The sequence below is a fragment of the Drosophila sechellia genome, chromosome 2R (assembly GCF_004382195.2).
Source record: "Drosophila sechellia strain sech25 chromosome 2R, ASM438219v1, whole genome shotgun sequence".
Lineage (NCBI taxonomy): Eukaryota > Metazoa > Arthropoda > Insecta > Diptera > Drosophilidae > Drosophila > Drosophila sechellia.
In genome coordinates this window covers 17,320,917-17,334,504 of record NC_045950.1, presented here as the reverse complement: position 1 = coordinate 17,334,504, position 13,588 = coordinate 17,320,917, and the positions used below count along the sequence as shown (strand labels likewise).

At 46.8% G+C, this 13,588-nt stretch overlaps 6 protein-coding genes across 9 annotated transcripts; 4 read left to right on the top strand and 2 right to left on the bottom strand.

Annotated features, from left to right (window-relative positions):
* The first annotated feature begins 39 nt into the window (after positions 1–39).
* On the top strand, positions 40–1,292 carry LOC6615348 (queuosine salvage protein). Its single transcript, XM_002039710.2, has 2 exons — positions 40–424; positions 481–1,292. Exons 1-2 carry the CDS (start codon positions 163–165, stop codon positions 1,254–1,256), a joined length of 1,038 nt encoding a protein of 345 aa, XP_002039746.1. The 5' UTR covers positions 40–162; the 3' UTR covers positions 1,257–1,292.
* On the bottom strand, positions 1,284–2,093 carry LOC6615347 (60S ribosomal protein L29). Its single transcript, XM_002039709.2, has 4 exons — positions 1,898–2,093; positions 1,813–1,837; positions 1,528–1,635; positions 1,284–1,460 (listed from the first exon to the last, which is right to left on the bottom strand). The coding sequence occupies exons 3-4, from the start codon at positions 1,627–1,629 to the stop codon at positions 1,332–1,334; spliced, it is 231 nt and encodes a 76-aa protein (XP_002039745.1). The 5' UTR covers positions 1,630–1,635; positions 1,813–1,837; positions 1,898–2,093; the 3' UTR covers positions 1,284–1,331.
* Positions 2,094–2,255: 162 nt separating this feature from the next.
* On the top strand, positions 2,256–3,449 carry LOC6615346 (SAGA-associated factor 29). The gene is made up of 4 exons (XM_002039708.2): positions 2,256–2,374; positions 2,429–2,657; positions 2,710–2,867; positions 2,930–3,449. Exons 1-4 carry the CDS (start codon positions 2,336–2,338, stop codon positions 3,371–3,373), a joined length of 870 nt encoding a protein of 289 aa, XP_002039744.1. The 5' UTR covers positions 2,256–2,335; the 3' UTR covers positions 3,374–3,449.
* Positions 3,450–3,534: 85 nt separating this feature from the next.
* On the top strand, positions 3,535–4,730 carry LOC6615345 (ceramide-1-phosphate transfer protein). Its single transcript, XM_002039707.2, has 3 exons — positions 3,535–3,761; positions 3,828–4,045; positions 4,106–4,730. Exons 1-3 carry the CDS (start codon positions 3,604–3,606, stop codon positions 4,399–4,401), a joined length of 672 nt encoding a protein of 223 aa, XP_002039743.1. The 5' UTR covers positions 3,535–3,603; the 3' UTR covers positions 4,402–4,730.
* Positions 4,731–5,027: 297 nt separating this feature from the next.
* LOC6615344 (probable multidrug resistance-associated protein lethal(2)03659) lies at positions 5,028–10,245 on the top strand. The gene is made up of 6 exons (XM_002039706.2): positions 5,028–5,394; positions 5,807–6,037; positions 6,120–8,352; positions 8,418–8,568; positions 8,635–9,583; positions 9,640–10,245. Exons 1-6 carry the CDS (start codon positions 5,312–5,314, stop codon positions 9,929–9,931), a joined length of 3,939 nt encoding a protein of 1,312 aa, XP_002039742.1. The 5' UTR covers positions 5,028–5,311; the 3' UTR covers positions 9,932–10,245.
* On the bottom strand, positions 9,975–13,349 carry LOC6615343 (glucose-6-phosphate exchanger SLC37A2). Of its 4 annotated transcripts, none has more exons than XM_032714330.1 (8): positions 13,072–13,167; positions 12,424–12,649; positions 12,159–12,310; positions 11,530–12,098; positions 11,382–11,417; positions 11,051–11,261; positions 10,845–10,993; positions 9,975–10,788 (listed from the first exon to the last, which is right to left on the bottom strand). In XM_032714330.1, the coding sequence occupies exons 1-8, from the start codon at positions 13,091–13,093 to the stop codon at positions 10,417–10,419; spliced, it is 1,737 nt and encodes a 578-aa protein (XP_032570221.1). In that variant the 5' UTR covers positions 13,094–13,167; the 3' UTR covers positions 9,975–10,416. The 4 variants fall into 4 exon arrangements, with proteins under 4 accessions (XP_032570221.1, XP_032570222.1, XP_032570223.1 ...); XM_032714331.1 differs by lacking the exon at positions 13,072–13,167 and adding an exon at positions 13,245–13,349 and having other exon boundaries at positions 10,000–10,788; XM_032714332.1 differs by lacking the exon at positions 13,072–13,167 and adding an exon at positions 12,806–12,975 and having other exon boundaries at positions 10,000–10,788.
* Between the last annotated feature and the right edge of the window lie 239 nt (positions 13,350–13,588).

Sequence of the window (13,588 nt, the reverse complement as noted above, 5' to 3'; positions counted from 1 at the left end):
ATTTCAGCGCTGCCACCAGGCCGAAACTGTTCTTGCGCCTCTGCAGCCCTGGTGGCGTTGCCAGACTACTTACGAACCCCAATCTCCTAAAAAAAACCAGACGCCTGTTACAGCGCCAAAAGTCGCGACATCTTAATTAAAAACTTTAATAAAATTGTTAAAATGTCCAGCAGCAAACTAAATCCCCGCGAATCTGGATCCTACATCGTAGAAAATGCCAAGCATGTTCGTATTCTGCCCGCAGGCATTGAAAAACTGACCCAGGAAATCGTAAAAGGCCTAATAGAAAAGCGCATTGCTGTGGAAAACTTCTCGCAGCACGAATTACATCCCAATCCAAACCCAAATCAGCCAGAGGATTATTCCAAAGCAGCCGACTGGGTCTTTGTGTTGGACACCCTGAACTTTTGCTTCTGGACCCCCGGTGAGTAATTGATATTTATAGCAGCATCCACTATCTTCAATGGTAATCTTCTGCAGATAACTACACCAAATACAAGGTCGATGGCTATACCGGCTACTTTGCGCTGTGTGCTGCGATTAAGAGAGCCATCAAGGAAGGCGTGGATGTGATCAATCCCAAGTTCTATTCCCAGATTGATCTGAAAACCCTGGAGAACATTTTCCGCTCTGACGATGGGAAGACCGTGATTCCGCTGCTTCAGAAGCGTCTGGAATCGCTCCATGAAGTGGGCAAAGTTCTGATCGACAAGTACGAAGGCAGTTTTGAGAATGTTATCAAGAAGGCCGAGAAATCGGCAGTACGTTTGCTGGATCTCGTTGTGGAGGAGTTTCCCTGTTTTCGCGATGAGGCTGAGTTCGCTGGAAAGCGAGTTTCCATCCTAAAACGAGCCCAAATCCTGGTGGGCGATGTGTGGTCCTGCTACAAAGGTCACGGGCTGGGATACTTTAATGACATCGATCAGATAACCATGTTCGCCGACTACCGAATTCCCCAGGTGCTAGTTCACTTCGGCAGTTTGGAGTACACCAGTGAGTTAATGGAGTTCCTAAAGACCGATACTATTCTAGAGAACGGCGATCCCCGAGAGGTGGAGATACGCGGCGCATCCATATACATCATCGAACAAGTTAGGGATGCTGTGGTCAAGATACTCAAGGAACAGCACCCCGAAATCTCACTGGACAACGTCAACTCCATTGTTATCGACCAATATCTGTGGGACTACCGGCGTCGGCACAATGCCGACCTGGAGCACATTCCCTTCCACAAGGTGCTGAGCATCTACTACTAACGATGGCAACACAAATAAAGACGGTTCTTTGTTAAACTGAATTGTCCTTTAATTATCCACAAGCGGGGCAATCATCTACAGAGTAACAGGCTTTGGCTTGCCCTTCTGGGAAGCGATGCGCTCGTTGTAACGCTTCACGGACTCCTCGCGGGAAAGGTTTCCCTTGCGTGCGTAGCGCTGGTTGATCAGGAATTTCACATCCATCTGAAGACGGGAAGGTTGTTAAAATCAACTGGATGCTAACTAAATATGCATATTTTTGAATACTTACACCCAGAGTGGACTCGTGGCGTTTGCGCAGCGGGCGCTTGATGCCATTACGATGGGCCTTCTTGTTCTGGTTGTGATTTGTGTGATTCTTGGACTTGGCCATCTTAAACTACTCCGGATATTCAAAGATTCGTTGATGGGGCGGCACATGAAAACAGAAAATATTCGCCATTACAATTTTTGCTTGGGGTTAACACTTGGAGATCACTTTAAGCCAACGCCAGTTGAACAAAAAGCCAACAACTGTTGAAATTTTCGTTGCATTGCTCGTGTATTAGGCACCTACGTTTTTCGCACACTGGAATTCCTAGCTGCAAGTAAAGGTATTATAAATAAAAAGAGCCAATTGGAAAAACGCGGAGCACACTTACGGAAACGCGATGGAAAAGAAGGGAAAGCCAGAGAGGCTGTCATAGAGCGCAGAAAAGGGACTAAATAACGCCAACCACGTGAAGACATCGTGCTGTTATCTGGGTGCTGTTAGGCGCACTTGCTACCATCTCCAATGTAAGAAACGTAAACAAATTTGAAAAGTAAATATTCGTGTTTGAGAAAAGAATACAGTAAAAGGTGATCAAGCCCACTAAAGTCAAATAATAAGACTATACGATACAAAAATCATAACAATAATTACTATGTTAAAATAAAATCTGGTAAATTTAAAAAAGAAATACTGAGTTAAAATATAAAACTATCGCACAATTAATACTAACGCGTTGTCGTCTTTACGCTTATGCTTGTTTTTGTTTTCCCAGCAAAGATAAACAAAGTGCTCAAATAACAAATTATTGTTATAATAACGAAATAACATGCCACTGACTGCGGAGAGTGCCGCCCAACAGATTCAGGTAAAGATGTTAACAATAAATATGGATAATGTTATATTTTTATGGCATTTTCAGGATCGCCTGAAGGTCATTCAACAAAACATCCACAATGTGGACGAAGAGCGTCGTCGGGCGGAGAACTCTATTGCCAGTCTGGTGCGATCTCTGCATGCCACCAATCAGAAGGTTAAGCCCCTGCTCAAGGCCAGTTTAATTGAGGCTGAGCAGGAGGAGGCCACAATCCGTGCCGCTCTGGCCAAAATCCACGAGATTCGGAGCATTCGCAACGAGAGGCGCATACAAGGTGGGTTTGTGTTGGGATATATGAACAGGACTTAATCTCATTTATTCCACAGCTCGCAACGCTGGAAATAAGGAGGCCATTCGACGAGGAGCCCTCATGAAAATGGTGCAGCTCTCAGCGCAAACGTTACCTCTATTCGTTGGCAAACTAGGAGAACGGGCACCAGCTCTATGTGGAGCCATTCCCGCCGAAGGGAACTATGTGGCCAAGGTAAGCTCATCTGAAAAAAGAAGCTAGGATGATGTTCTAATCAATTGGGTTCCATTGTATAGGTTGGCGACAATGTTGCCGCCTTGGCCAAGGGAATTGATGAGGAGGAGAACTGGATCCTGGCTGAAGTGGTGCAGTTCCTGCACCGTCAAAACAAATACGACGTGATCGACATTGACGAGGAGCAAAAAGATCGCCATGTGCTGAGCAAGCGAAAGGTCATCCCGCTGCCTCTGATGCGCGCAAATCCCGAGACCGATGGTCACGCCCTCTTCCCCAAGGACACAGTGGTAATGGCGCTATATCCACAGACCACTTGCTTCTACAAGGCCATTGTCCATCGCCTGCCGCAGACCGCCACCGAGGATTACGAGGTGCTATTCGAGGATTCCTCGTACATGAATGGCTATGCCGAACCCTTGCCGGTGGCCCAGCGCTATGTGATTGCATATCGTCCAACGAAAAAGGGGGCTGGCAGTGGCAGCGGGAATCTATCATCAGCATAAAAATGTATTATCTTAACTTTAAGACTTAAATGTAATTGTAATAATAGTTCCAATTAAAATTGTATTCAATTCACAATAGACTGGTTTCCGTCTGGAATAAGAAGAAAGTATATTCAGGGTGGTATTTTAATACCGTATATTTTTTGGAGAACGGTTACATTGATTCCCTCAAAAAAAAAATAAAACTTTAAAGTTTGTAGCAAAACAAAGAGGAAAGGCAGGCTAATAAGATGAGTAAAACGAGCTTAGCGACGCAGACCAATGGCACGGCGGAAAATGGAAACTGTTTTGATATCCTCAAAGTGTCTAATTTATTCGAAACCAGCCTTCTTGACGAGGATGACGTACAATTAGACGCATACTTGGCAGCCTACGAGGAAATAATGAAGTAAACTGAGTGATTATGATGTTTAAGTTTTTAGTGGTTCTCAATTGGGCCTTGGGTCCTCATCAGGTTCTTCCAGCTCATGGGCAGTGTCTTCAGTTTTGTCAGCAGCGATGTTCGCAGCAAAATAGATATCCTATACGCCCTGAGAGCCAAGGACGCGGAGGAGCAGGAACACTTTAATACCTTCAGGACCATGCTGGAGTACGAGAAGGAGGCCCAGTTGCTCACTCAGAAGGGTTACGTGTCCGGCAGTCGAACGCTGCTACGTCTTCATCGCGGTCTTGGTGAGCGTTATGCGCGTATAACTGCCACAGTGGCTAATTGATTGGGTTCTTCTTATCTAGACTTTGTCTACGAGTTTCTCAATCGGATCCAGGCGATACCCGACGACCAAAAGACTGTTGACGTGTGCAAGGAGGCCTACGATGACACCCTGGGCAAGCATCACTCCTTCCTCATCCGCAAAGGAGCGCGCCTGGCTATGTACGCGATGCCCACTAGGGGAGATCTTCTGAAGAAAGTGTGCTCCGATGTCGAGGCGGCCAAGGAGAACCTGCCTTCCATGCTGAAGTACATGAGAACCAACTACGATCGCACAGAAGGCCTCTACACGCTATACGATCTACACAGCCTGCCTTAGAATCTATTATACATCTGGGGCATTCAAAAGATCTGATAGAGTGATAAGATGAAAAGATGCCTAATACATGATATTATACTTTTATAATATGGTTTTGTACTGTATATTACTCTCTATCAGATCTGCTGGCTACCCCGGCGTAGTTTATGTAGCTAAAATTTTCTGTGTTGAATGTGTAACTGCAAGTATTCGTTTCCTAAGACGTAAGTTTTAATTTTGCATTTGAAATTGCCTGCAATCGCTCATGTATCGCCTTGTCCACAGGCTGTGCAATATTTCCGAAATCCCCCGTAATTTAACGCCATTAAAGCTTTAGTCATGAATGAAAACTTGTCTTATCTCTGGGTGTATTGAACTTGGGCAACCTGGACAAACATAGTTTCTCGTGCCAGTCCCAAATATAACAGCATAATAAGCGGTCCCGATTAGATAAGCTACTGGGGGAATGCTGCCTCATAAAAAACCCACTTCGGATACAAACGGATTGGCCTATCTGGTTGTGTTTATCGTCCAAGACAAAGGCCGCTAAAACTCCCCTATATCTTCAGAATCCAGTCAAGATATATGACCGCATTTGGGCTTAGCGAGCTAACTTTTGGAGCGCAAATTGCAGTAATGGCCGCCGTTTCAATTGCAGGCTAATTGCGCTATCGATTACGCCTTAGTCACTATCACTACGTATCACTATCAAAACGCGAGGAACTCGCAAAAAACGTGTTGAGTTGGACACTTTATCGCCGTTTGGACAGGCGTTGTGCCAAGTGCAAAAGCGGGGAAGATGATGGTTCTCCGGACAAATAATCAACATACGTCACCATTCCGTCTGGGATTGCTGAAGTCGTTAAAAGCGCCTTCGCCCGTCCGTTTTGGGGCATATTGAATCCGTCAGGCGCCGCGAGCATATGGAGCCATGGATGCTTCTAAGCAGTCGAGTCCGAAACGAGAGCGTAATCCGTTTATCAAGGCCAATATAATCTCCAAGTGGCTGTTCCTGTGAGTCGTCAATATATTTTTTATTGGTGAAAATCTCTGCGAAATGAGTCCATGGTCATGGCCAATCAGTGAATAGTTTACAACTCGCGATAAGAATAGTATTAATTGTTGCTAATAAGTGTAATAAACAACATCTCAAAAAAAGTTAAGATACTTGTAATGCCCAGGAGTCAGCTTTGGAATAACTTTTTCGAAACTTATTAAGTGGTAAAGGTTATTTTGTAAATGTGGTTTTACCCATAGTTTGCACATGAGATTTCGGTCATAAATCGGAATTTCGTGATATTGATTGAGCATTGACTATTGGGCAGTCACGTAGTAATGCCCTGGATCAGACATGCCATTTGCAAGTCGCCCACTTTGGAGATACATTGATAAGATATTGAACGACTTATAATTTTCCCTCCTTCAGATGGATGCACAGTGTCTTCCGGAAGGGCAGGCGGGAGGAGTTGGACGCGAATAAGCTGTACGAACACCTGCCCAGTTTCGATAGTGAGTCCTTGACCAGAAACCTACAGCCCCACTGGGAGAAGGAGTCCAAGAAGAAAAATCCCAGTCTTATGCGGCTGATCTTTAAGGTCTATGGATGGCAGTTTGTTCCCGTTTGCGCTCTGTATTCTCTGCTGGAAATGGCTATTCAGTAAGTACAGAATCTAAATATTCTTCCGGAAATCGCAGCGATCTTTATCTTATCTTACTTTTTACTTCCGCTTTGATTGCAGTTCCTTCCAGCCTTTGCTGCTCGGAGGATTGATCTCCTACTTCGCCTACGGCCAGACGACGGTGACCAAGGAGAGTGCCTATCTGTACGCCATGGGCATTGTCCTGTGCTCGTTGGTCACCTCCCTGGTGTTTCACCCGTTTATGTTCTATGTATTTGCGGTTGGAACGCGGGTCAGATTGGCCTGTGCCGGCCTGGTCTACCGGCAATGTCTGCGCGCCTCGGCGAGCAGTGGCGAAGGACTTGGAGGCCAGGCCATTTCGGTGATGTCCATCGATCTTTCGCAGTTCGACTTGACTTTCTACTTCTTTCACGACCTGTGGAAGGGTCCCGTGGAGGCCTGCATCTTTGGATACTTGATGTTCCGCCAGGTGGGTTGGACATCCCTGATTGGAATCGCCTTCATTGTGATATTGATACCCCTGCAAGCCTGGGCCGCCAAGGCTTCTTCTAGTTTCGGCACGCAATCCGCCAAACATCGGGATGCACGTGTAAAGCTCATGAACGAGATCATTGGTGCCATCCAGGTGATTAAGATGTATGCGTGGGAGAAGTCCTTTGGACGCCTGATTGCCGCAGTAAGGCAATCGGAAGTGAAGGCCTTACGAGGATCCATGAGCATCTACGCCGCCCTGCAGTGCACCAATATGATCTCCAAGATATCGCTCTTCCTGAGTCTAGTGGCCTACGTGTATGTGGGTGACCTTGTGACGGCCAAGAAGGTGTTCATTCTGTCGTCCTACTACGGCTTACTCAATGATTCCCTACTGCACTACTGGCCCATGGCCATCACCACTTGGGCTCAGACTCTGGTCAGTGCGCGTCGAGTAGTGGAGTTCCTGCTGCAAGTGGAGAAGCCGGCGGAGGAGTCCTGCTGCCGAGACAATCCTGGACTGGAATTGGATACAGAGAAACCGAAACCAGCACAGAGTGGCCGCCTCCACTGCGTAAAAAGTGAAACGAAGTGCTTAAGTTTCCGAAAAGTCAGTGCAAGTTGGGACAAGCCGAGCATAAAGCAACCTAGGAAGCCACATATTGAGGGTATCTCCTTTCACATCAACGCCGGTCAGTTTGTAGGCATTGTGGGTAACGTGGGCTCCGGAAAGAGCACCCTTCTCCATGCCATTCTCGGTGAGATCGAGCTCATGCAGGGACGAGTGGAGGTTCATGGCAGGATTAGCTATGCCGCCCAGCAACCATGGGTATTTCAGGGTAGCATCAGGGAGAACATCCTGTTTGTGGAGCAGTACGAGGAGAAGCGATACCGAGCCGTGGTTCATGCGTGCCAGTTGGACAGGGATTTGGAACTACTGCCACGAGGTGATGCCACCGTTGTGGGTGAGCGAGGAATCAGTCTGAGTGGTGGCCAAAAAGCCAGGATTGCTCTAGCCAGAGCAGTGTACCGCCAGGCGGATATCTACCTATTCGACGATCCTCTGGCCGCCGTTGATGCCCAGGTGGGTAAGCTGCTGATGGACAAGTGCTTCCACCGACTGCTGGATGGCAAAATGCGCATTCTAGTCACTCATCATGTCCAGTTGCTCAAGAGTGTGGATCAGCTGCTGCTGTTGGAGGGAGGAAAGCTCACCCAGCAGGGTAGCTATGAGGAACTGAAGGACGTTATCACTCACCATGCTGCTCTGGATCTGGAGGCCATCGAGGTGGATAAGCAGCAAGTCAAGCGTGTGCTCAGCCAGGTGGACAGGACGTCAAAGCAGCTAAGCAAGGGAGAAGAAGAGGATCCTGCCACCGTCCAGGATGAGAATGGCAATGCCGAACAGCAACTTCAGGGTGCCGTGAGCTACGATACCTATAAGGCTTACTTTCGGGCTCTTGGCGCTCCATTCCTGGTCTGTGTGGTGCTCTCCATGTTTGTCCTGGCCCGAGGATGCCAGGCCCTCATGGACATCTTTATCTCACGTTGGGCCACTTGGGAGGAGGATCGAGGGTATGATTCGGTGGATGACTATGAAGCCACGCGCACCAAGATGGTTATCTGGTATACGGTGCTCCTGTTGCTCACTTTGGCCTTATTCCTGCTGCGCACCTTCGGATTCTTCTTTATGTGCCTGCGAATCTCACTGACATTGCACGATCAGCTCTACCATGGGATAATCCGCGCCTGGATGTACTTCTTCAATGCCAATCCATCTGGGAGAGTGCTCAATCGATTCTCCAGCGACATTCAGAATGTGGATGTGAATTTGCCACAGGCTATGATGGATTCCCTTCAAGTTAGTCTACCTAGCTGAACCACTTAATCTTTTGTTTAATGCATTTCGTTTGTCTTGGCCCTTAGTTCCTGGTAGATGTGGTGGCTGTGCTGGTGATCGTGGCCATTGCCAACTATTGGCTGCTCATCCCAGCGGCCATTATGGTTATACTATTGTATTTCTGCCGTGCCCTCTATATAGGCGCCAGTCGAAGTCTGAAGAGGATTGAGAGCTTGAGTAGGTTTAAATCTATCTGAATAATCCACTAATAATTTTACTAACTTTACTTATTTAACTTAACAGCACGCAGTCCCATCTACTCGCATACAAACCAAACCTTCCATGGACACTCGACCATTAGGTCCATGGACGCCATGCCGCAGCTGGAGCAGACTTTCCATGGCCACCAGAACACCAACTCATCTGCCCTTTTTCTCTATGTAAGCGCCAACAGGGCGTTTTCCTTCTGGACCGATCTGATCTGCGTGGTCTATATCCTGGCGGTGACCTTTAGCTTTCTGGTTATCAATCAGAGCTTCTACAGCGGCGACGTGGGTCTGGCCATCACCCAGTCCATGACCTTGGTCATTATGTGTCAGTGGGGCATGCGCCAGACTGCCGAGATGGAGAACAATATGACTAGCGTGGAACGAGTGCTAGAGTACGCCCAGACGCCTTCGGAGCCACCACTTGAGAGTCCAAAGAGTGTGAATCTTTCAGCTGAATGGCCGCAGGCTGGTCACCTTCGGTTCCAGGATCTACGCATGAGATATTCCCCGGGAGATGAAGATATCCTTAGGGGACTGAACTTTGAGTCCCACCCCATGGAAAAGATTGGCATTGTGGGACGTACTGGAGCGGGAAAATCCTCTATAATTCAAGCTCTATTCCGATTGGCTCTTAATGAGGGAACCATCGAGATCGATGGATTGGACATTGGTAAACTGGGTCTCCACGACCTGCGAAGTAGAATCTCGATAATCCCACAAGATCCGGTTCTGTTCTCTGGAACACTGCGCTTCAATCTGGATCCATTTGATGAAAAAAGCGACGAGTCCTTGTGGAGCGCATTGGAAGACGTCAAACTGAAGAAGCATGTGGCCTCATTGGAAGGAGGTCTCTCCTGTCGCATGCAGGACGGTGGCTCCAACTTTAGCATGGGTCAGAGGCAGCTGGTCTGCTTGGCCAGAGCTATTCTCCGACAGAATCGAGTTCTGGTTATGGATGAAGCAACTGCAAATGTGGATACAGAGTAAGTATTTAAGCTTCTAATTTCAATAGATTGGTAATTAACTCTTTATCTCTTAGAACTGATACCCTGATCCAAGAAACCATCCAGACCAAGTTTGCTGAGTGCACGGTTCTAACGATCGCACACAGATTGCATACTGTGATGGACAATGACAGTGTACTGGTAATGGATGCTGGTCAGATTGTGGAGTTCGGAGCACCTCATAAGCTCCTACAGCGCAAGGATGGAGCCCTTCTTAAGCTCGTCAATCAGAACGATGCGGCCACTGTGATGTTCCTCAAGAAGATAGCATCAGAGAGTTACATGCGCCGCAACAGAAGGGACTCCTTGACCATTTCCGAAGAATGAGCAGGGATCGCCAGCGGAGGCGGGATTTAACTTAAGCATCGGCTTTCAGAAATTGTACTGCCGCGGAGAACAGTCAAATTCGGTTTTATTGGTACGAAAAGTGTACGGTAAAGTGTATTTACATAGCAGTAGAATTACGCTAGTACTAATGATAGTTCGGCACTTAAAACGAGGAGACTCTGACACACGCGCGCACACACAAGATTATAACATAGATGTATATATAAATATATATATATGTATGTAGGTAATATATCAAAACTGTAAACTTGATGGATAGCCTAGGATGATAATAAACATTCCATTTAAAATAACATTAGGTATTGACATGTATGGGTAAAACTAGGATCAGAAGCACTCTGATATGCTCTCGAATGAAAAGAAAACGTTCTTTATGTTAGCTATACAAATGCTATGTTATGTACAGAGAACGCTAGAAACAAAAATATATACGGTCAAACCACATCCGCCTCGGCTTCTTCCTGCTATTCAATCCGAATACGATGCGATGCACGACGCAGTGCAGCGAACTCCTTGAAGACCAGTCGCCCCAGCAGCACCATGGCAATGATGTCGGCGGCGATGAGCATGTGGAAGACATACTGCCATCCGGCGGTGGAGATAAGGCCGGCAAGCAGTGGCCCAACTGCCGCTCCGATTGACCCAGTACCATCGATAATGGCCGTCACCGTGGCCAGAGCATTGGCATTGCCCTCCAGGGAGCTGTGCTGGCCCAGCTCTGCACTGACAGAGGTTGTAATCAGGGCATAGGGTCCGTTCACGAAGATGCCGACCACAATCAAGAGCACTATGCTGATTGTCATCGACAATGCACCATATTGTTGATACATCAGCAGCTGAAACGAATACATGCTCTCAGTAATGGTTTCTGTGGCTTGTCTAGGGTACTTACAATGGGCGAGGCAACGAACAACATGCCTGTGCAGACGGTGGCCGACATCCCGCTCACATCTGATAGATAGCCCGCAGCTATTGCTCCCAAAATGCCACCCACATCGAAAAGAGTGGACAAATCAGCGGACAGTTCTGGACCCAATGTGCCTGCATAAGAGGAATTATATTATTGACGGTATTGTATACTGTTTTCTGGGCACTTACTGGATTTTTGTATGTAGAGTGGCAGCCAGTACATGAAGGTGTAGCTTACCAGCTTGGTAAAGAACAAACACAGGGAAAACTCTACCACACCGGGTATGAATAAAGCGTCGATCAGGCTGATGGGACGTCCGCGACCCCTTGGAACTGCTTCTGGTTGAGATCGTGGAAGGATTGGAGTACGCTCGGTGGGAACCGATCTATAGTTAATTTCCTAAAATAAATATGTCCATTTATTTAACTATTTAAAATGGAGTGTCATTCAAAGCGCAAGATTTACACAAGCAAAATGGCAGACATAAGAAGGAAACCATAGAAATAGTCATGCACTTACAGTTCTCCAAGTGTCGTACCCAAAACTGATCACACACTAACGCCGAGCAAAGTACGTTTTTTAATTCATAATTGCAACATATTGGGAGACCGGGTGTAATGTACTTCGCATGCGGAACATCAATAAAAAACCTGAATCTGATACTTACCGCATCGTTGTGGCGCACCTGCTCCTCGTCGTCCTGTTCCACATCAGACTCGTTGGCCACGCGACGCTCCTGCTGTCCGGCTTGTGGGTAACAGCCCACAATCTCCGGCTGATCCACTAGGAAAAGGAAGAGTAAAAATCCAACGGCTGCAATGATAATGCCGGGTACCACAAACGACAGCGCCCAATCGGATTCCACATAATGCGCCGCTATCAGCGTGCCGAGAATGTTTCCAATAGACGTATGGCTGTTCCATATACCAAAGATCAGCCCGCGTTTCGACTTTCCAAACCAACGACCCACCAGCGCCACTACACCAGGCCATCCGGTCGTCTGGAAGATGCCAGCGAATATTTGCACGATTATAAAATACCACAAGCTATGGATATTGGAGGTGCGAGCAATGCCGAACATGTAGGTGAACACTCCGGTGAGGATCATGCCCATGGACAAGAAGTATCGCAGGGAAACTCGTTCCGCCACGAAACCAGAAGCGAACATGGCGATGGCATAGGAGAAGAGGAAGGCCGAGTCCAGCATTCCGAAGAGGGTGGTGGCATCGGGAACATCTGTAAATTGTCAACTTGTTTATAGAGTTACACGTTACAATAGTTAAGGGACAAACTAACCAAAGGGCGCATATCCACATTCCTGACCCGATGCAGCCAGCGCTGTGGAACAGTTTCCCTGCAACACCGACTTGACCACGGAGATGGGCTTGCGGCACATGTGATAGCAGGCGTAGGCCAGGAAAGTTAGCACAAAAACAGACATCTTGTAGCTGAAATAGACAAAATATCAATATCTACTCATTATAGCACTTTAAAATATGGGGTAAAGGCTCAGCACTAATGTGCAATCAAATCTTCTATTTAGAAGTTATCGCATACTCACAGCAAATCTCTGCGGGCATGGAAGCGGGTGCAGCATTGCCGGGTCAGCCGCTGGACTGCCCGGATGCCAAATGGCACGTCGTTGTAGTTATTGCTCATCTTTCGCGTTCTGGTCAATCCCAGTGGAGCTCTCATCGACTGGCGCGAACGGTGGGCGAGGTGCAAGTGCTGCTCGTCCAGGTGGCTGGGTTCCCGAATCCGTTTCGGTTGCGAGTAATGCCAGCTACCTGAAAGAACAATGATCAACAGGTAGGTGGTGAGTGATGTGGTGACTCAGTTCGAGATACATTTTCGGCGTTTAGGGGTGGAAGGTGCAGGTACCGCGGAGTGGGTCGCGGTTTCTGCTGAGGTCGCGGATAAAATATCCGAACTTATCACCATACATATGTTTCTGCTCCCAGTTTTCTTGTTTACGTCGTCGTTCCGCTCAAACAATGAAGCTTCGTATCGCAGTCGTAAAACGAAATGCGTTTCCGCTGGCTTTACTATTCTGCTGCGTTGGCGAAAAATGTTCAACTTAGATAGTGTTTTGTGGTTTGTGATAAGAAACAGCACGTTTTTTTATCTCAAAGAACACCGATCGTTTTCTTCTTATACTGTTATCATAGAAGTCCCTTGTTTTTAACGTAATCCATCAATGTTTATTTACTTTTCTGTTCACTTGTCCTCATCAATTTAGAGAGTATTTCATAGTCGACGCTTGTCGGATTTCTAAGACTTTGTGTGTTGTCGCAAACAAATGGAATTTCTTGCGGAATCTAACAGATTGCTTGGGATTAAACACGGCGACATTGAAAAACAGCTTTATGCACTTAATATTACCGTTAAACACACACTAAACAGCTGCAGTAAACATTACTTCGTCGGAAAATAACAAAATAAAGGTGGAGAAACATCGACTGCTACACGCGACTATCGATATGTGCTGCCAATGTGACCACGGCTGCTACATCTTGTATATTTTAGTATGTCTCCAGAACGGTATTTTTGGTTTAATTTTCTCAGCTGCAGTTATTTTTGAAAATTGCATTTAAAAAATGATTATTTGAATAGTTCCTTTCTGCTTGTTTTTGTATGAATATTTGTTTTGAATCTTTGCATTTGTAAGCCACACGTTTAGGTAAAGATTATGATCCACCTACAGCCATAGATTTGGCTATAGGTTT